The 22,798-nt window shown below is 49.6% G+C and overlaps 1 protein-coding gene across 2 annotated transcripts in view; it reads right to left on the reverse strand.

Moving 5' to 3' along the window:
* The window catches only part of GRIK3 (glutamate ionotropic receptor kainate type subunit 3), a 245,760-nt gene that overhangs the window by 65,540 nt on the left and 157,422 nt on the right, over nucleotides 1–22,798 (reverse strand). For both annotated transcript variants that reach the window (XM_064281738.1, XM_064281739.1), the window contains exons 3-5: nucleotides 16,248–16,505; nucleotides 7,568–7,749; nucleotides 4,545–4,598 (exon numbers count right to left, since the gene is read on the reverse strand). In XM_064281738.1, the coding sequence (XP_064137808.1) occupies nucleotides 4,545–4,598; nucleotides 7,568–7,749; nucleotides 16,248–16,505 (494 nt within the window). The remainder of the gene's footprint in view (nucleotides 1–4,544; nucleotides 4,599–7,567; nucleotides 7,750–16,247; nucleotides 16,506–22,798) is intronic.

Here is a 22,798-nt window from a genome sequence, read left to right on the forward strand (position 1 = left end):
GTTACGGATCGAATTGTGTTCCCCCCAAAATACGTGTTGTAAATCCTAACCCTTATACCTGTGGATGTAATCCCATTTGGAAATAGCGTTTTCTATTATGTTAATGAGGCCATCTCAGTGTGGGGTGTATCTTAAACCAGTCGCTTTTGAGATATAAAAAGAGCAGATTTGGCACAGACAACCAAAGACAAATGGGGGAAATGGATGCCACGTGGAGATGGCCCAGGAATGCTGAGAAGAACACTAGAGAAGCTGAGACAAGAGTTCTACCCTAGAGTGGACAGAGAGTGCCTTCCCCTAGAGTCGGCACTCTGAATTCGGACTTCTAGCCTCCTAAACTGTTAGAAAATAAGTTTCTGTTTGTTAAAGAGACTCACTTGTGGTATTTCTGTTACGGCAGCACTAGGAAACGAAGACCCCAAGGAAGTGGAGGAATCTGAGAGCTAACTCAGGCTAACTGGTCTTCACTGCTGCTGTGACAGTGACGTTGATAATTGTACTGTTTGCTTTCTGCCTTGTATGCTGGTCATTCATTCATCTGTCCATTTATTCATGTGTCCATTCATTCAGGCATTAACTGAACACCTACCGTGTGCCAGGCACAACTTTGGCACTGGAGATACAGAGCTGAATTGGGCACAGGCCTTGAACTTCTTATCAAAGAAGGAAGCCTACTGCCAGCTGGTGAGCTTTATGTTGAATCCATCTCTGTATATACCCTCCCACCCAAGAGCCTAGCTTGGTGCCTGGGACCTTAAAGAGTATTTGTATATGGCTGCCAGATAAATGAAGGAATGACTGAGTTAAGGAAGTAAGAAAAGGATGTTGCCTGGGGCTAGAGGAGGGCCCTGGGGTGCTAGGATCCTGCTCATGCTCCCCTTTCTGACCTCCGACCTTGAGCCAGTGGGCATTAGTGTGGAGGGCACTGTGGTCAGCGGGGTGGTGCCTCCTCGGAGTCTGTTGCCCTGGAAGGCTGCCCAGGCCAGGTTGCAGAAGGGAGGGGCCAAAGCTTCAGGCCCGGCTCTTTCCCCAGCCCCCTGAGGAGACACCCTCTTTGGCCTTGGAAGGAGGGTATGAGCCAGCTGCAGAAGCTTTTCATTGCATATTTAGAGCTGGGACTGGGAGCAAGGCCTAAAGAGGGTTGAATCACAGCACCCCTGCCTCAACAGAGCAGGCAAGGGGACAGTACTCAGAGTGGGGGTCTCAGGGTTTTGCATTTTATTTCTGCCCTGACTACATCCAATTCTAAAAGGACCTCCCAATACCCTCCTGCTCAGGGGCCATGTCTTGTATTCTGTAAGCCCCATTCTACCCCTCCACCTACTGCTAGACCTCAGCTGATTGGCCAGGGAGTGGTCACCTGTGTCAGGGGTGCTTTCTGCAAACTAGCTGATGACCCCCACCGACCTCCACCTTGGAGGCATTTGGAAATATAGAGTGGAATTTCTTTATTTGTCACCAAGAATGTAAATTAGTGAGTGGGGACCAGGGATATTAAACATCCCACAGTGGGCAGGACATTCTGGAATAAGGGATTTCCTGCTTCAAATGCCTATATTACCCTTGTTGGGAAACAGTGGCTGGGACTTGGCCAGTCAGCAATCTGACCTGGGGAAAGTGGGTGATACTCAGAGAAAAGTGGTAAGATATGGCAGAGGCAAAATGGAAGGTTGGTTGGGCTGTGGCCAGGCCAGGGAAGCTGTGATGTGCTGAAGTCTCCAGGGAACAGGAATGACAAAGAGCAGGGACTTTCAGTGGGGACAGTGGGCAATGGGTAGAGAGAAGGGACTGGGGCAGGCATGGCTGCATCTCATTAACACAGAGCGTTAGAATCAAAACCCCCACGATGTCAAGGGTTGCTTTGGATCCAGAATCACCCTCCGTATCTGCCCTTATAACAATGATTGTAAGGGTGGCGCAGGACCGGGCAGTGTTTCGTTCTGTTGTGCATAGCGTCGTTATGAGTCGGAATCGACTCGATGGCACCTAACAACAACAACATCTGCCCTTATGGCCTGGTGGTTCATCCTAACCTCCCCTAATGACTTGAGGTTACCTGAGTGAATTCTGCTCCTTATAACCAAGAGAGGACACATGAGGGCTCTGAGGCCCAGAAGCATTACAACAAACCTGTTCCCATTTTACAGAAGCGGAATCTGAGGCCCAGGGAGGTTAAGCAAATTGCCCAAGTGCAAAGATAAGAGGTGGTGGTGTAGGGACCCTCAGCCTCACCTGTCCGCTCTCTCCCCACAGTGCTGGAAGGCAGCGTGTAGGGGCGGATGGGCATGGTCTGCCCCAGGCTCACCCACAGCTGTGCTCCTGCGGTGCCCCCCGTCCCTCCCCCTTGTCTCCTCTTAGCATGGACTCCAGGGCTTTGTCACAGCAACCCAGAGCGGTGAGGACTCAGGGGGGTGAGCCACAGGGATAGATATCTGGGAAGAATGTGCTGAACTGCTGACACAGGACAGGCTAGGGCTCCTCAAGGCTGGCATTTGTCTCAGCACCCTAGGAGTCCATCAGGGGATGGGGAGGCTGCTATATTGGAGGAGAGGTCCTTGGGCCCTGGATTGTGACCCTCCACTACTCCCAGCTCTGAATAGAGGCAGAATGTTGGGGATCTGGTAGCCCCACAGGACAGCCTCCAGTGACTCTCCAGGATGTAGCATGGCAAGAAGAGGTCAGTTGGGGTGGGCAGAAAGCCAGAACCAATTCGGGGAAGGAGGCGCCTGGTCTCAGTCACCTGCTTCCAGTATCCCTTTCTACCAACATGGCTTCTAGCAGGTCCCCAAGTCTGAGCACTGGATCAGGAGAATCTAGGGTGGCCACAGGCACAGGGTGCAGTGGGTGGGGGGTATAGAGAGGAGATCAAGGAGTGGTGAGCCGGTAAATGTTTAACAACTGGCTCTCGGGGGCGGGGTGGAGAGGCTCTAGTTTGTAGCATTTGGCGACTTTGGTGGTGTAAATTCTGCCACCATTTCAACTTACAAACGTGATATCACTGAACCTGGAGTTGGGAGGAGATGAACACAATCAGCTTCCCCAAGCGGGAGCGAGCCAGCTCCAGAACACAACTGAAGAGCTAATCTGCCTCTTGGCCTTTGTTTATGCTGTTCCTTTATGTGGAATACGCTTCCAACTTCTCTCCTTGGTGAACTCCTACTGATCCTTCAAGGCCCAGTTCAACCATCTGCTTTTCTGTAAAGCCTGCCTCCAGTTTCCTGCCTTCCACTAGCCCCACCGCAACCAGCGTCTCCTTCTGCTGTGCCCAGCAGCCATCCGCCCAGGCCTGTGATGGCACAAGCCTGCTGTGTTAGAGCTAGAGCTAGAGATGAAGGCCAGATAGGATGGGAGCTCCTGGAGGGCAGGACCTCAGTCCTGGTCATCTTGAGACATTTAGCACAGGTTCCAGGACCCAGTGAGTAGTAGCAACAGTGCGCAGGATGAACAAATGAGCACAGACAGAAAGCCTGCTGACAGCTAGAGGGTGCTTAGCGATGCCATGCTCGCCTCAGACCCGGGATGAATGGAACAGTCCACCCAGAGCCCCAGTGCAGTCCAAGGTCATCTGGCTCCAAGGCAGGGTGGCTGGGTGTTGGCTCCCCTTTGGCATAGGGATCTCTTTATTCTGCGGATCTCAGGCCACAACTAATTATCCTAATGGGTTTAAATGGCCCTAAATGTTCTTGGAGTTTGGACAGGGCCCATCTGGAGCCTGCAGGTGGGCTGGCCCGGCTGACAGCGAGTGGGCTGACTTCAGTGTGGATGTTGCAGCAATCCAAAGCGGCAATTCCTGTGGTTGCACGAGGCCTGAGACAGGAGTGGGGAAGCAGGGCTAGAAGCCGAGGTTACAATAATGATGCCGGATGCTTCCATAGCTCTTAGTATGTACCAGGGACTGTTCTCGGCACTTGGTTAACTCATTTGGTCCTCACTGCAAGCCCAGGAGGTAGGAGCCATTATCATCCCCATTTTACAAAGGAAGAAATTGCAGCCAAAATAAAAAACCGAACGCATTGCTGTCGAGTCTGTTCTGACTCATTAGTGACCCTTATAGGACAGAGGAGAACTGCCCCACAGGGTTTCCAAGGCTGTAAATTTTTATGGAAGCAGACTGCCACATCTTTCTCCTGCAGAGCACCTACTGGGTTCAAACCGCCGACCTTTCAGTTGGCAGCTGAGTGCTTAACCACCGTGCCACCAGGGCTCCTTAGAAATTGCAGCAGGGAGGTTAAATTACTTGTCCAAGGTCACATGGCCAGTAATCAGAGGAACCTGCGTTCACACTGGCTCCAGAGTCCAGGCTCGAAATCACAACACGAGGTACCTTCTCAGAAACGGGCAGGTCACTAAGACTTTTCTGTGTTTTCACCTGTGGCACATCTACAGCCTTGGGAAGTGGGTCCAGCCTGAATCTCCTCTTACTGCAGCTGCCCCCACCAAGCTGCTCCAGGCCAGGCCACACCGACCTTCTTGTTCAGAGAAAGCTCCAGCCTGTGTTCCCCCGCCCCAGGCCCCTCCCATGCCAGGGCCCAGAGGTACATTACCAGAGTGGTGAAGATGAAGTGGTAGTACTCCGTCATCATGCCCATGGCCATGGCCTGGGAGAAAGCAGAGTGTTAGCAACTTGCAGGGAGCACCTGAGGGCCCCCTGCCCCAGGTTACTGGGGACAGGACAGGGCTGGCAGTGAGCTGAGGAAAGGGGCTGGCCGCTTGGAGTGGGGTGCTCTTTGGGGCCACCTCTGAACAGTGACAATGGTTGGCTGGCAGACAGTGGATTTCACACTGAAATGTGCTGCCAAATCACCTGGGACATATTAAAATGCAGATTACTGGGTCACACCTTGCAAAGATTTCAATTCAGAGAGACCAGGTTGGGCCCAGATGTCTGATTTTTTTTCCCCCAAAACTGGGTTTCTTTATTTAATATGTGAATTCTCACCGCTCTATTCATTACACTGCCTTTGTCCTTCACTCTTTAAAAAAAAAGTTTTTTTTGGTGGTTGAAAATATGCACAGCAAAGCATAGACCGACTCAACAATTTCTACATGTGCAATTCAGTGACACTGATTATACTCTTCAAGTTGTGCAACTATTCTCACCCTCCTTTTTCAAATTGTTCTTCCCCTATTAATATAAACTCACTGTTCCCTAAGCTTCCTATCTCACCTTTTGAGTTGCTAGTGTCAGATGTCTGTCTTTTTACAAAGCAGCTCTGGGCCAGCCACTCTTTGAGAGATGCTGACATAGACTCAGCCCCGAGACTGCCTTCTTAAGTGCCCTGGACTCCACTTAGCTGGGCTTACCATCCTGGCTCCAGAGAGCAGTGTGGGGAGCACTGTCACCCTCAATCAGCCCAACCAGGCCCACGGGGGGTGTCTGCCCTCAGTCTGAGACTCCTCCAGAAGGGCAGCCACATCCCTGCTTCCCAGACCCTCGCTGACCACATGGCTGCTGTGGAATCACTATTATATACCATCATGAAGTCTGCATTACATATATTTTATTAGAAGCCTATAATCTATAATAACAATGACTTATAATGCGTTTTCTACAGAGTTCCTCAGAATACTAGGCCCACAGAGTGCTCTGGGGGAAGTGTCACTGGGTCAAGCACACTTTGAAAACGCTGCGCATTCTCCCTTCCCCCGCCTCCACTTGGAGGTTCAAGATACGGGGCAGCGCGCTGAAGGCTGGGAGAAGGCGTGCAGTAAGCAGGCATGCTTCATGTCACTCATTTAACTCCGTGTCAGTGGACAACAGGTTCTTTTTTAATCCCAGAAGTTTTCGAATCAGACAGACCTGGGGGTAAATTCTGACTTCACTGGCTGCGTAGCTGGATGACCGTGGGTGTGTTACTTTCCCCTTGAGCCTCAGTTTCCTCATCTGTGAATTGGGCGTGCTAATAGTCTCTACCTCCCAGGGTGGCAATAAATGAGGTACCACATGTGAGGTGCTTAGCACAGCACCTAGCATGGAGTAACTCCTCAATAAGCCAAATTCATGACTGTCACTATTATTTCACTACACATACGCTTGCTGGGGAAGAGAAAGAAAGCACTGGGCAAAGCTAGCCCTGAGAGTGAGGGTTAAGGGGCTTCTGGGGAATGTGTGTTTCCTCAACAGTGACTTCACAGATGCCCCGACCCCAGGGTCCCTCTTTACCTGCCTCATCTCACTGATTCCTCACCATAACTCTATCTAGTAGGGACGATTTGCCCCTTCTGCACAGGGGAGGGCCACTTGCTCTAGGTCACACAGCATGCAAGGGCAGAGCAGGATTCAAACTCCCAAATGAGCTTTTTAACCATTATGTTGAGGCAGTAGTGGTTCAGTGGTAGAATTCCACTCTTCCATGCTGGAGAAGAGGATTTCTTTGATTCTTGCCTAATGTACCTCATAAAACAGCCACCACCCATCTGTCAGTGGAGGCTTGCATGTTGCTAGGATGCCGAACAGGTTACAGCAGCACTTCCAGACTAAGGTGCAGGAAGAAAAGCCTGACGATCTGCTTCGGAAAATCAGCCAATGAAAGCCCTGTGGATCACAATGGTCAGGTCTGCAAAATGATCATGGGGATGGCAGGACCAGCCATCGTCTTGTTCCATTGTGCACGGGGTCGCCATGAGCTGAGAGCTGATTCAGGGCAGCTAACAACAAAGAAGCTTGGTAGGGGGCTTCCTTTGGGAGAGGACTGAGGTGGCCATTTGGCTCAGGTGCCCCATGTTGGGCCCAACTGGAGGGTGAGACGAGCCCCTTGAGGCTTTGCCAATGCCCTCGATCCCTGCTCAGTACCTCTCCCCTGCACCTCGACCTCGCTGGGTTCCCGTGTCAAAGTCTCCCAGACTGCCTTCTCCCATCACCAGGGATACTTTCTGGGACAATATAATTGCCTTTTACACAAAGCACTGCCTCAAATCAAACTGCTTCTGGTTTCAGCTACGACACCCTCCAAGGAGGCTGTGGGCAATTTCGGTGTTTATTCCTTAGGCGGATGGCAGAGCTTAGCTCTCATCCCCAGCATGCTGCGCTGGCTGTGTCTGGGAACGGAGACCATTTAGGACTAAGAGCCATTCTCCTCCCCCGTAGTCAAGGCAGAGCTGAGCAGATGGTGTGAGGAACCTCAATAAACCTCCTAGTAACACCAAGTGCCGTGGGCTATGGGGAATTAGTCACTGCAAGAGGCATTGAGGCACTCTGGGGACTGTTCCCAGACCTGAGTCCTCTCTGATTCCCCAAGTGTCTGCTCCTGCAGGGCTTTAGGTCCCTCTCGGCTGCCCCTGCCTCCCACCTGCTCAAAGGTGGAATGGAAACTAGTATTCATGCAGCGCCCTCACTGTGCCAGCCTCATTCCACCCTCGCACCAACCTGGAGTGTAAAGACCACTGTGTCCATTTCACTGCTGCTGAAACTGAGGCTCAGGGAGGAAGAGTGACCTCTCAAAGTCATATAGCCAGGAAGAGGCAGAGCCAGGTCTGGCAGATGCCACACCTGTATTTGGGAAAGGGGAGAGGGGAGAGGTGGCAGAAAGATCCCAAGCCTCCCTCCCGCTGGCCAGCGCTCCCGCACCTGCTTGAGGATTTGCGCTGCCATGGTGTGGCTGCAGTCGAAGATGATGCGGAATTCTCGGCCTCGCTTCATCTCCTTGAGCAGGGGCCGCGAGTCGTCAGAGTCGATGGGGAGCTGGCGGATCTTCAGGCGGATGTTATACCTCGACGGGGCCATGATGAGCTCCTGCAGCCGGATGAGCCCTGAGAGCCAGGGAGCACAAAATACACGTGTGTGCACGCCTGGATACACAGACTCGCATGTACACACGTGCATGTGGCCACAGGTCTGCAGACACATGGACATGGATACGTGCGCCCATATGTACGGACATGGAGACACGTGTACTTGCATGGACACAGCCACAGGTGTACAGACACAGGCCTGAGTACCTTCTGGCAAAGGATGTGCACGTGCACGTCCATGTCTGCACGTGCACACAGATGTGTGAGCAGATACGTGAGCACATACGAACACGTGTTTCCATGCACATGCATGTCAATATAGACAGAGCATATAGACTCATGTGTAGATAAAGGAGTACACACACAGATTCACGTAAACACATACGTAGGTTCAGAAGGAGATCTAGGCAGAGAGTACATTTCCACTGACCATACGAAACTCCTCCCCCCAACCCAGAATGGGGGCTGGGAGTCATGGAGCTGAGCCAGAGGCCACGTCCCCTGCTTCCCTTCCCCGCAACACCGTGAGACATGAGGCATAACCTCGCTTCACATCCCCAGCAAACCTGCCACCAGGGAAAGGGCACCATGTGGCTGGATCCAGGCTCAAATCTACCAACCCTGGACTAGGTAAGGCCAGGTGGTACTTACGCCCCACAGCCCTAGGGGCAGGCTGCCTTGGCAAAGCTTACCCATTCCTCCAAGCTTAATACAACCACCGCCTCCATGAAGGCTTCCCCTACTGCTGTCCAGACGAGGCCTAGTGCCTCCCCGCAAGCCTGGTGCCTCTTCCTTCTGCACTGGCCTCCTCTCATGGCCCCCACCCTGCCAAGAGCACCCTGACATCAAGGCTGGGCCCCCACAGCCCTTAGCTCAGGGCCTAGCACTTAGGTGGTACTCAACAACAATTTCCAAATTGAACAGACTTCCTGTCTATTTCTCCCCACTCTGAAAAAGCCATCCTCCACTCTGGCATTTTGCAAAACCACTCAGTCTAGGGACTTCCAGGGAAAACTGAATGTCACTTCCTGGAGACAAATGGCTTGCTTAGGTCTAATTGAGTTCATTTCCGTCCTCATTCCAAGATCCATTCTTGCCGACTCCTCTCCACATAGCCTGGGAGCAAGCCTGCCTGCTGCTCTCTACACCCCCATCTTATGGTAGGGGGGTGCTGAGCCAGCACAGGGCCCAGTAGGTCATCTCCCCGACCTGCTCTGCTCCCCCTGCCCATTCTAAGGACTCAGTGTCTGCATCCTGGCTGCAGGTGACACGATCTGCATTGTCCGTTCAGCCACACTCTGTTCCCCCACCAACAGCACTCCACATTTCCTTTGGGAAACAATTCCTCCCCACTCTCAGGCTGCGTGACTCAGGTGGGATCAGCTCCGGAAGCAAAGTACGTGGCCCCAGCCTGGCCAATCAGCTCCCACATGCTTCTAGGCAGACGTACTGGCTCAAACATAGGTACGTGACACAAGTTGGTTCTATCAGAATGGCTCCCAGAAATCGTGCTAGAGCAACCGGTAAGAGACACCCCCTTTTCCATTCAGTCTCAATAGGGAGGATGCAAGTCTGGGGATCACCATATAGAGCACGAGAAGGATTTCAACAGGGCAGAGTCAGAAAGGACAAATAGTTAAGTCCTGATGATACCCATTTGAGCCCCTGGATCAAACAGCACTTGAAGCTAAAATGACAAACTTTCCAGTAAAGGCAGCCAAAAAAATAAATACTTCCCCCCTCCCCCCCCCCTTTTTTTTTTTGCTTAAGCTAGTTTGCACTGTATTAAATTTTGCAATCAACTCTTACAGTATTCTGTATCTGGACAGAGTACCGCTACTTAGGCGGTCCACTTCAGAAGCCTTCCAGCAAAGTCTCAGGTTCCAGAGCAATCTCTGGTATATATGCCCGAGGCTGTTCAGTGCCTCGTTCTCATTCCTGAGTGCTGGACATCAGGAAAGCAATCTGACTGGTGCCCATCATGTCACTCTGCTGGAGGTAGACAGACAGGTATCCTTGTGACCTAAGCCTCCCAAAGATCTCCCAAACGAGCTTTGCCATGTCTGTGAGCATCAGGAACTCCCAGCCCACGGGAAGGTCTCAGACCCAGGGGCATGGATTGGGGCATGGCTCTGGAGCAGTCTGGATCAAAGGGGGTCTGCAGTGCCTCCTAACGCCAGACTTGGTGATGAGGAGAAAGAGGATATCAGCTAACCTTAGCAGAGAAGGAAGGGGCCACAGCTATCTCCAAACACACCCCCCACCCCAACTAATTCCAGAAATGCTTGGTTTGGTTGAGTGGTGCTGCGCATTCACACCTTTATCCTGCAAGACCCTGAGTGTACACTCTGCTCACGCGTGCTCAGTTTTCAGACTCAGGCACAGCATCAGTAGACACGTGGGCTTTGGGGACCCAGGACATGAGGACAGGGACAGGCTGGACGCTGCAGCAGAGGCCACCAGGGCCTTTTTGCCAACCAGGCACATCGCCCTGTGTAACACGTAGTGACCCACATTCTCCAGCCACAAAATGTCAGACCTTCTTCCCATCAGTGTTCCCCAAAGGAGACAAGAGACTCCTCTCGGCACACCCTGCCAGAGGATGTTTGCCTGAGATTAGCTCTTCTTCCTGGCTGCTTCCCTAATCAATCTCTCTCAAAATATCTGCAGTGAATCACGGTTGTCGGAATCACACTTTTCACTTACAAAGCACTTCTGCCTTCGTTACCCTATTTAACCATCTCCCCAGTCCTAGAAGGCATGTAGAACAGGATTTTCATTCCAATGTTGCAGATAAAGAAATGGAGGCCCAGAGAGATTAAGTGATCCTCCCAAGGTTTTGCAACATGCTAGCAGTGGGCTTAAATGTAGAGACCCAGTCTTTTGGCTCCTGGGCTGGGGCTCTTTATTCCACTCTGAGGTTTTTCTAGGGCCCTTCCTTTTTTTTTTTCCTTTTACTCTCAGCCTGAGTGTGTCTTTTTGCACATATTCAATTAGGAAAGCAGAGATCTGGCAAATCCCAGGGGGCAAATACTGTTGGTTGCCTCCTCAACAGCCACACCCCCCAGGGTAGACTGCAACGATGACCCCAAGTCTTGACCTTTCCCTATCTCCACACCACACCGCCCATCTGTCAGTTTGTTGTACTGTACTGACTTGTGTGTTGCTATGATGCCGGAAGCTATGCCACCTGTATTCCAAGTATCAGCAGGGTCACACATGGTGGACAGGTTTCAGGAGAGCTTCCTGGCTAAGAGAAATTAGGAAGAAAGGCCTGGGGATCTACTTCCAAAAATTAGCCAATGAATACCTTATGGATCGCAACAGAGTATGTCCAGTATAGTGCGGGAAGATGAGCCCCCTAGGTTGGAAGGCACTGCACAATAGCCACAACAATGGACTTGAGCATACAAATGATCTCGAAGATGGTACAGGACCAGGCAATGTTTTGTGCTATTATACATAAGGTCACCAGGAATCGGAGCCAACTCCATGGCAACTAACAGCTATATATCCATACCCTTTGCCTGTAACTTTGCAGTGCCTTCCAGTCACGGGGAAGTGGTCTGCTCTACCCCGGACACTAGGCTCAACCATGTGACTTATTTCAGCTAATAGGATGTTAGCAGGCATGACACAAGTAGACACTTGAAACACAATTGTGCGTTGGATTTGTTCTTTTGCACCTCCGCCATCGCCGTAAGAGCGTGCCCAGGCTAGCCTGCTAGAGGGTGAGAGATATGTGGAGGAGAGCCGAGTTACACCTGTCAGCCCAGCCAAGGCCAGCCTAAGTCAACCAACAGCGGCCAATTCCCAGGCATGTGAGTGAGCCAGCGGGGACCCGAGAAACAGCCTAGACAAGCTCAGTCTAAGTTCCTAGGCCTGAAGACTTAGGAGCTAAGCAAATGCTTGCTGTTTTAAGGCACTGAGCTTTTGGTGTGGTTTGTTACACAGAATCATTATAACTGATGTACCCCTCCCCCCTTACTAGCATGTCAAAAGGCCCATGATTTTGTTTGGGTGGCAATGTGCCAGTCCCAAGAAACGACTCATGGTTGGTTGGAGCCAATCAACGGCAATCTCCTTCCCATTTGACAGGCCCTAGGGTAGTAGACATAAACATAAACATCTCTTTCTCTCTCTATATATATACACACATATATAAATACATATATAAACAAATATATATATTTTATATATATATATAAAATCTATACACAGAGGTCTGCTCCAGCAGGTTCTGAGACAGACTCTCCTTCCCGGTAGGTGGTATGAGTCACATCAAGAAAAATCCCTTTGGTTTCCTCCTTCCTTTGGATGTTGTCATGGGAGAATGTGATGACTGGAGCTGCAGCAACTCCATTGTGACCATGAGGGGAAAGCAAAGAGAACTACAGTGATTCTGGTCCAGCACCCTGACTTTGCTGAGCTGCTAAACCAACTTTGGAGAGGCCCACTTCCACGCTTCTTGTCAGTGGGATAACTAAATGGCTGTTGCTTGAGTTGATTTGAGTTGGGTTGTTTGTAACTTGTAGCCAACGCATCCTGATGGACACAACCCCCAAAGCAAAGAGTCAAAGCTATATAGTGCTTCCCCACTCCTTGAGTTCGACGACCTACAAGTTGTCCCACCCCCTGGAAATATCCTGATTCTGGGAGCATGCCCCTTGCTACTCACCATTTATCATCAAGATTACATTTTGTTCTACTGAATCCAACCCGGAATCCCTAGTACCAAGCATCTTTATGACCACACCAGCTCCCCACTGACTCCCCTATATCACCCACTCTACAGGCTCCAGATCTCAGCACCAGCTCTGACCAATCTCTCCCTCCCTGCTGTATAATGCCCATCACCGTGCCATAGCATCTTTTCCTGTGCCCCCCACCCCAATCCAGCATGGAGGCCCCAGTACTGCTAAACAAGTGGTTCATGCCAGTGTCTGTCCTAACTGCTCTGTGTACCATGATACCCCAGTTACATATCTTCAGCATCACCCTGTTCACACCAATTTCTTCCTTCCATTCAGGCCCTAATTTCTCTTCTAAGCAATCTCTCATGCTCAGGTGTGGTTTGCTCCTGCCTGGACCAAGACAGCCACCTCCTCCACAGTCTTCTCACTCCAGGCTCTGCCTCCAGTCCTACCTGTACACTGCTGCCAGTGCCACCTTCTTGAAGCTCTGCTTTCATTACTCCACTCCTGTGCTCAACAACACTCAGTGACTCCTGGCTACTTATAAGACAAAGCCTAAACACTGAAGCTGCACATCAGAGGCCCTGCACAGCTTAACTGTACCCTAGTTTTTTACTTTTTCTTCTCACTCTCCAATCAGATTCCTCCCTCCCAATAAGGCTGCCCTCTTGATAAACCTGCCATGCACAGTCCAACCTCCACACTTTTGATCATGCTGTTCCCACCACCTGTAATGCCCTCATGACTCCTTTCCCTGCCTGTCCTTAAGGCCCAGCCCATATCTTCCCCTCCAGTAAGCCAGCCCAGACCCACCAGGGCCATAGAGTTCTCTCCCAAGTGCCTTCACCTCTAACTGTACCTACATGTCACTTGGTTCTTACTTTGATGGCCTGGAATTACCAGTGACCTCAGGGTGGGCCCCCACTCTCCTCAGATATGATTAACTTCTCCGAAGTGGACAGGGTAACAATACCTTCATTTCTTCACCCTTATCAGTGGCTAAACACACGCTTTCCCTACAATACTTATAGTTTAATTCAACTTGATTTCCAATTTGATTCAATTCAATTCAACAGGTATTTTAAAACATCTAGATTTTAGTACCAGGCCCTGTGCTAAATCCTGGAAGCCCTGAAAGGTCATGGCCTAGAAGAAAAGATGGCACATAGACAGTCATTCATAGTGAAAGGCTGAGGCAGATCTCTCCACAGTGCTGTGGAAACACTAGAGGTGACTTGCAGCTGGGCAGGAGCACCCCTCAATTCCACAGGCCTCATGCTGGGGGTGCTAAGCGGGGGTGGGGGAATCCTTGCTTTCAAGGGTCTTCTGTCTGGTGCTTTAGATACAGCCGGAACTCGACAGATGCTCATGGAATCCCGAGTTAAGTGGAACACCTTTCTGATTGTCTTTTCTGAGGGATTCTCTGCCTGCTATTCCCACTCCCCATTAGGAGTTAATCAAGAGCTGACACTGAATCACAGGCAGCAGAGCGCTGGAGGGCTCTTTTGAACTGGATGCTGTAGCTCTTGACTTGACGAGTGGGAAGAGCGAGGCCAGATGGGTTAAGTGACTTGCCAAGGTTACTCTCTCTTAAGAGGCCAGGCTAAGAAACGTCTTGAGGCTTGGGTCTTTGGAAAGAAAGTGGAGAGAAAACAGCTCACGCTGGGCCTGAGCTGAGGCTCTGGACTCAAACAGGCCTGGGTATGAGTGGCGACTCTGATGCTTGCTGGCTGGGTAACCGTGAACATGGCACGTCACCACTAGGAGCCTCAGTTTCTTCATTGCTAATTTATCACTCCGTAGAGTTGTTATGAGGTTTACATAAATGAAATGAGATGACACCTGCACCACTTGGCTCAAGGTGGGTAAACAGTAGTCTTTATTTTATGAACTAATCCAGAAATATTCTTCTTCTGTCACTGGAGTACCGCTCAGGGCTGTGCCTGTCCCTGGAGCTAAGGATGAAGCAGGATCTGCAAAGTGGTCAGTGCCCTCCATGGCTCTCATCTACTCCCCTCCACTCCTCCTGCTTCCCCAGGCCCTACCTGCCACCTACTATATAGCCCAGTAGCTCCCTTTGGGTCTGTATTCTATATACTTCCATATAGCCATGCAAGGTCCTGTCTATCTTCCTCATGGATACAAAGCCTGCTAAGACCAGGGACTGCGTTTTATGAAGACACTTATTCAGCTCCCAGCATGGATGAGGCCCAAAGGAAAGGCTCAGACTGTTTTCTGGGTTCCTTTGGCCACATGTGTTCAGTGTGTGCTTTGGGCCCCCAGAAAAAACCCTTGGGATTGAGATACAGGTGGTAACCCCTTGTCAACAAGAATTTTCTAGAGGAAGGGGCCTAGATTGCATGCACTTGGAAGGTTGGGCAGGGTTGGGCCAAGCAGGTCAGACCCAGAACATTCATGGTGGGAGAATGATGGTGTTAATCCAGCTGAGCAGACTGTGTGGGCAGGTGACTCTAACTGGGGAGTCCAGCCCTCGGCCGGCAGCTCAGAGCCGCAGGCCCCAGGGTCCATTGCTTCCCTCTGCCCTGGGAGTATGAGACAAGAAGTCCATGCTCACTTCTGCAAGCCCAGCCTTGGCAGGTATCAGTGGTCTCAAGTGGACAGGGTAGGGGCTAATGGCTGTATGGAAGGCCAGATTAAGGCATGTGAGGGCCCTTACTGATAATCTGTGGTGCCCCTTCCTCTGCTTACTCTCGCATTCAAATGGAATATGTGAGTTACATAAATAGTATACTCTCAAGAGACTTGCCGAGATAGAGTTTCAATTACAGAGGAGGGCAATTTGGAGACAGTTGTCAACAAAGGTGTTGAAGTGGTAGGGGCCTTATAGCTTAAACAACCTTACGCATGGGCACCCTCATGGCTGTTCGTGAACTTTATTTCCGGCTGGCACATCCTCAGGCACTGGAGCTGGTGTCCGTTTCCTTTAGTGCCCTGCCAGTTCCCTTCCACTGCGGTGCTCGCTTTTCCTTGTGTCCTGTCTGCTTGGCATCTATGGGTCTTTTCTTTGGACACCTGGTGCCCCTGTTTCGTTGAGGCCTTAAGCACATACTTACCTTGCTTATCAGATAATTCACCCTGGCTGTATGTGAAAACAGATGTGTGTGTACAGGGGTCTTCGTGTGTGAGTGTTGGCAGAGACGGGTATGTGGACCTGTTGTAGTGTAGGTGTGAGGATGATAGTAAGAAGAGGTAACCTTTAGTGAGCACTCACTGTCCCCCAGGTGCTTGCCTCATTATGTCATTGAATCCCCAGTCACACTATGACCCAGGCACAATTATTATCCCTTTTTCTACAGATGAGGAAACTGAGGCACAAAGCAGCTATGCAGCCAACAAGCAGTATAGGTGGGATTTATCCCAGGTGGCTTGGCTCCAGTGTGTACACACTAAAACTAGGCTGTCCTGTAAGCTATGCTTGTGGGTGTGCAGGTGTGAATGGGCAGATCTGTTGCAGATGGGAATATGTATGTGTAAGAGGGCAGGCGGAGTGTGAGCATGGTGATGGAGGTGAGGGCAGGCAGCCATGCCGATGCTAAGGTGGGTGCTAAGTGCAGATTTGAGGATGCAAGCTGCTGAGGGTGAAGGCGTATGGAGGAAGGAGGGAGGTAGGTGGGAGCTGGGATGGGGGTTGAGTGAGTTGTGTGGGCTGGTGTGCAAGGGGTGTGAGTCTGAGCACAGGGCTGAGAGGTGGTGTGAATAATCCCCAGATCACAGCTATACGGGGAAAGCAGACAAGAACATGATCCTGGGGCTCTGCCTCCTCATCTCCTCCTCCCAGCCCAACCAGGCATGGCCACCCACCTGTACTGTCATCATACACCACAGTGGCCGACCGCCACTTCAGATACTGGACCAGGTCAAGGATGGCGTGGCTGAGGGAGGCGTAGTCGGGGTAGAGGTTCACATAGAAGGTGTCCTTGTTGTCCAGCGGGTGGTGCTTCCAGCGCAGCTGGATGTGGGGCACCTCCAGGGCGTTGCAGATGGACTGGACGGCGTTGGTGCAGGAGCCCTGCGATGGCCCGAAGATTGCCACGACACCCAGCGCCAGCTGGTCACAGGCTGAAACAGAAAGAAGGGCGGCACAGGGGTCAGTGCTGGGCCTGATCAAGGAGCTGAAGGACTGGGTATGTGGGGTGGGGGCAGGGATTTTGCTGACCCTGTAGATACATTTCCAATTAGGTGGGAAAATCAGTAACTGGAAACTGCTGAGGCTGCAATCCCTGAGTCTCAGTTTCCTCATCTGAAAAATGGGGATTCTAATAGTCTCTCTCATGCTCTTCTTCCTACTTTCAAAAATCAGCCAATGAAAACCTTACGGATCCCAACAGAACACTGCCCCATCAAGTGCTGGAAGATGAAGGCACTACACAATCACTGCAACAAAAGACTCAAACATGCCTGTGATCGTGAAGATAGTGCAGCACCAGGCAACGTTTCACTGCATTATATACAAGGTCACCATGAGTCAGCGTCAACTTGAGGGCAACTAACAATAACAGTCCCAGCCTTACAGGACTGTAGAAGGTCAAAGGAGATAAAGCATGCGAGCCCCTCAGTACAGTGCCTGGTCTAAGAGAGCACGTGACACAGAAAGGACTAGTATTTTTGATGTTATCATCGTCACAATGGGCATCCCCAGCTCCATACCACGCCTCCTTTTGGGTGGGAACTGGAGAAACAAAGAGGAATCAAACATCTACTTGCCAATGACTCTTAAATCTTCAGCGCTAACCTGCTCCTTAAAACCCACCTTGTACATCTTACCTGTCACCCAGCACCACCTCTGGGATGTCTAAAACACTCCTCAGACGTAACGTGTCCAGAACATAACTCCTCTTCTTCTCCCAGCCTTCTCCATCTCCGAAAGCAGCAACTCCATTGCCCCAGTGCCTCATGCCAGAAACCGTGGTTGTTTTCTCAACTCCTCTCATATTCCACATCCCAACCCATAAGCAACTCCATTGCTTTACCTTATCAATGCATCAGAATACGACCCCTTCTCACTACCACCCCCACTACCACCGTGGTTCATCCCCCATCATCTTTTACCTGGATGACTGAAGAAGCACCTGCACTGGTTTTCCTACTTCCTCAGTTATCCTCCTGACTGTCTGTCTACTCTGTACTCAGCAGCCAGAGTGAGCCTTTAGAAGGTAGGGAAGATTATGCCATTCCTTCGCTCAAAATCCTTCAAGGGCTCCATCCACCCAGGGTAAAAGCCAAGGTCCTCACTGCCCATTCACACTCTTCTTCTGCTGAATGGGTGTGTGGAGTGTCTGCCCCTACCACTTTGTCCACATGAAGAGTAGGTGCTCTCCGAGGGAAGAGACGATGTATGAGTCACTCTGTACCCATGGTGGCAGGATACCAACATGGAGGTGGTGGTGACAGTGTGTAAGCAACAGCCACCCAGGCCTGGTCACTCTTTCTTGTCCAAGCCTGAAGATATGGGCACCCTATAAAATCTTCTGTAGGCTTCTCTTGGGCAATACAACCCACCTCTGTTATGAATCTTCTATCTGTCCCACCACCTGCCTCTCCTCCCTTTTTCCCCAGGACCTTCAGAATGATGACTTGGTTGAATTACAAGTGTGTCTCATGCCCTCCCATCATCACCTCCAAGAATCTGCTTCTTGGATTTCCTCCTTTGATCTTTGTCTTGAAGTAGAGAGGCAAATGCTGCCCTTCCAGTCCTATCCTCACCCAGCCCAACCTCTTAGGTCTCATCCCCCTGCCCATGTCCATGGTCTGCGTATCCTATTTCACTTAGGTCAGGGAAGAGTGGACTAAACACATATCATGATGATGCAGAGGATTCAGAGCCCTGGTGGTGCTGTGGTTAAGAGCTTGGCTGCTAACCAAAAGGTCAGCAGTTCAAATCCACCAGCTGCTCCTTGGAAACCCTATGGGCAGTTACACCCTGCCCCATAGCATTGCTATGAGTCAGAATTGACTTGACAGCAATGGGTTTGGGTTTTTTTTGTTGTTGCTGTTACAGGATTTGTAAAAGTGCCCTTAAAGGAAGTGACAATGATTTTGACAATGATTGTGAGGATAATGATAAAGGTAACTGTAATGATAGTTGTGATGGTGAAGACCATCTGGTGATACTGTTAATGACAACGGTGATGGCATGCATGAGGACAGAACTGATGATAATGTTAATGGTGTGACAGTAATGGTGGTACGGTGCCGGTGATTTTGGCATTGATGAGACCAGTGATGATGCAGATGTTGATGTCATGACAATGAGGGTGATGATAACGATGGAAGTAGGGATGGTGATGGTGGTGTGGATATTGCTAGCCCTGGAGGTGACACCAATGATTACAGTGATGACCGTAATGGTGGGATAGTGGTGGTGGTGTTGGTGCTAATGAGACTGGTGATGATGAAGATGTCGATGTCATGACAGTAATGGTGATGATGATAGTAGAGATGGTGCTGGTGGTGTTGATGTTACTAGGAGCTGACAGTCATTGTGGTGATGGTGTGTTGGTGTTGATGGTGGTGACAGTGGTGATATGATGATGATGGGTTTCATCCTGTCAGAGACACAGTGATTAGACCTCACCATTGAATTGGACCATTTTGAATTGACAATCATATGGTCTACTATGCTGGCAATGACAATTTGAAGAGGAATGGGATTTCGTTCATTGTCAAAAAGAACATTTCAAGGTCTATCCTGAAGTACAACGTTGTCAGTGATAGAATCATATCCATGCACATACAAAGATGGCCGGACATGTTATCAGGAGGGATCAGTCCCTGGATAAAGACATCATGCTTGGTAAAGTACACGGTCAGCCGAAAAGAGGAAGACCCTCAAGGAGATGGATTGACACAGTGGCTGAAACAATGGGCTCAAGCAAAACGATAATTGTGAGGAGCCTCAGGACTGGGCAGTGTTTCGTTCTGGTGTGCACAGGGTCGCCATAAGTCAGAACTGACCTGGCGGCACCTAACAACAACAACAGCATCCTGTGACAGGAGCCATCAATCCTGCCCTTCAGCTACTTCTTCTCCTTGGCCTCTTTCCATATCCCTTTTCCTGTCCCCTCCATGTTCCTTCCACTCTCTGAGGATCTTCTAGTCTGGAAGAACACTGCTGCCCCAAAGAGACCAGGGCAGGGGTTATAGCGGCAGCAGCAGTAGCAGCAGCTTTATCTCCAGATGTTTCCGGGGCAGCAGCCCAGCCCTTGTTCTGGCAGTCTTGAGCACACACTACAGTAATTCCATTATTTGTGGCTTCAATTTTGAATCCATTTTCTGGTCATTTTACAGTAACTCAATGGTTCACAGTCCTTGCAGGAGTCCGCAGCCTCCATGCAGTCTCCCCCCTTCACTTGCCATGGCAATTGTAGTTATAGCAAAAATTATCCCAATCAATTTGTGTCTTAAAAGGAATTGAGCAGCCCAGAGAATAAGTGAAGGCAGAGGAGCCTGGGGAGTGCTGGGTCGATTCCAGACCCACTCCGGTCAAGCTTGGAAGAAAACGCAGACGCTTTCTGGGCTGCTGGCTCAGGCGCCGCCTGGCAGTCACTCACATTTTAATTTTCCACAAAACATTTAAAAATAAAGACAATAAGTGAAGTTCCTGTTAATGGGGAAAGGCCTCCTGGACCTCATGTGGACGGAAGGACTAATTCAGCCAGAGCTGGTAGGGCAGGTGATGCCAGCCTCCAGCCTCTGCACTCCCTCACCCCCCATGGCCAGGGGTGGCTGGAGGAGCCAGTTAGTAGGGAGGGAGCAGTGACGGGAACCTCTGCCTAGGGAAATTGAACCATTATTGGATTAACTAGAATTAGGCCCAAGTCCTAAAGATTCCCCAAGGAATCCAGCTTAGAACACACACACACACACACACACACACACGAGATCATGGGAACATGACATTCCCCAAGGGATGGTAAGAGTCATCAGTGCCCAGTGGGGACTATGCCCCAACAGCAGAAATGCCTCCTGGGTCAGACCGTGGTGCTTCCAAGCACAGCAGGGCCTGTCTCGGGCATACATTGGCGAAGAATAACGGCAGAAAGAAGCTGCTTAAGTTTTTTTTTTTATTTAATTTTTTTTTATAACAAGACCCACCCTCCATCTGTCAGTTTTTTCATACTATGGTAGCTTGCATGTTGCTGTGATGCTGGAAGTTATGCTACTGGTATTTCAAATACCAGCAGGGTCACCAATGGTGGCCAGTTTTCAGCAGAGCTTCCAGACAAAGAAAGACTAGGAAGAAAGGCCTGGCAATCTATTTCCAAAAATTTGCCAATGAAAACCTTATGGATCACAATACAATGCTGTCCAACTTGCTTGCTTTGGGCATGTTATCAGGAGGGATCAATCACTAGAGGAGGGCATGATGTTCAGTGAAAGCAGAGGGTGAACGAGGGCATGGGAGACCCTCGGTGAGATGGATTGGCACAACAGGCACAATGATGGACTCCAACATGCTCACGATTGTGAAGATGAGGTAGGACCAGGCAAGTTTTAGTTCTGTTACACACAAGGTCAACTCGATGGCAGCTAACAATAACAACCTAACACAGTACATTAAAGTAGACTAATCTTAAGTATGTAACTTTTAAGAATTTTTACACATAGCTGTTCTCATGCAACTACTACCTGGATCAAGATATAGGACATTTCTAACATTTAAGAAGGCTCTCTAGCCCCTTTCCAGTCAAGAGCCATGCACAGTACCCCTTCCCCCAGTCACTATGCCTGTGAGATTCATCCATGTTGTGTGTAGCAGGAGAAGTTTGTCCTTTTTATTACTGATTAGAATTCCATAGTATAAGTATATGCCAATCTGTCCATTCTTCTGTGGATGGGCCTTTAATTTATCTCTAAGGTTTAGCGATTATCAATAAAGCGGCTAGTGGCATTCTCATAGGCACATGTATAGCTTTAGTAGATACTGCCAAACAGTTTTTCTGAGAGGTTGAACCAGTTTTCACTTCCACCAACATTGTGTAGAAAAATAAACCTCAACCCTGACCCCTGACCTCATGCCATACACACAAAATCAATTTGAGATAGATCAGAGGCCTAACTGTGAAAGATAAGACAACAGACCTTCTAGAAGAAAACACAGGAGAATATCTTCATGACCTTAGGGTAGGCAAAGGCTTCTTAAACAGAACACAAAAGCCATTAACCATAAAGGAAAAAAAAAAATCAATAAGTTGGACTTTAAATTAAGAACTTGCTCCTTTAAAGACACTAACTACTAAGAGAGTAAAAAGGCACAGTCACCAAAGGACTCTTATCCAGAATATGTAAGAGACTCCTACAAATCAACAAGAACATGACAAGCAACTCAATTTTAAAAAAGTGGTTGAAAGGCTCAAAACGCACTTCAGGGAAGAGACTATTCAAATGACCTATTAGCATATGAAAAGGTTCTCACCATCTCTAGTCATCATGGAAATACCAAATAAAATCATGCCGAGACACACGTACATAAGCCACCAGAATGGCCAAAGTTTACAAAGGGGACTTTACCAGTGTTGGTGAAGACACAGGGCAACTGCAACTCTCCTACATTGCTGGTAGGAGTGCAAATTGGTACAACCTTGGAAGACTGTTGGGCTGAACACCCTACGATCTCAATTCCACTCCCAAGCATACGTTGTTATTGTTATTGCTAACTGCTGTTGAGTCAGCCCCTGACTCATGGTGACCCCATGTCACAGAGTAGACCTGTTCCATAGGGTTTTTTTGAATGTAAAAAATTTTAATCTTTATGGAAGCAGTTCGCCAAGTCTTTCTTCTGCAGAGCTGCTGGGTGGGTTTGAATCACCAACCTTTAAGTTAGTAGTTGATCGTAAATTGCTTGTGCCACCCAGATCCAGCAGAAATATGTACGTATGTGCCCCAAAGACATCGACAGAACATTCATGGCAATAGTATTTGTAAAAGCTCCAAAAGGAAAGAACTCAAATATCCAACAATAGTGAAACAGGTTTTTAAAAATTGTGTTATATTTGGCTGAGGGCTGTGGGGAACCATGGTCTCAACTGGCATAACATAGTTTATAAAGAAAATGTTCTACATTCTACTTTGGTGAGTAGCATCTGGGGGCTTAAAAGCCTGTGAGTGGCCATCTAAGATACTCCACTGGACTCCCCTTCGGGAGCAAGAGAGAGAGAAGAAAACTAAAGATGCAAGGGAAAGACTAGTCCAGAGGACTAATGGACCACAACTACCATGGCCTCCACCAGACTGAGCCCAGTACAACTAGACGGTGCCCGGCTACCACCACTGACTGCTCTGACAGGGATCACAATAGGGAGTCCCAGACAGAGATGGAGAAAAATGTAGAACGAAATTTTAACCCACAAAAA

Source organism: Loxodonta africana, chromosome 3, assembly GCF_030014295.1.
Source record: "Loxodonta africana isolate mLoxAfr1 chromosome 3, mLoxAfr1.hap2, whole genome shotgun sequence".
In the NCBI taxonomy this organism is placed as follows: domain Eukaryota; kingdom Metazoa; phylum Chordata; class Mammalia; order Proboscidea; family Elephantidae; genus Loxodonta; species Loxodonta africana.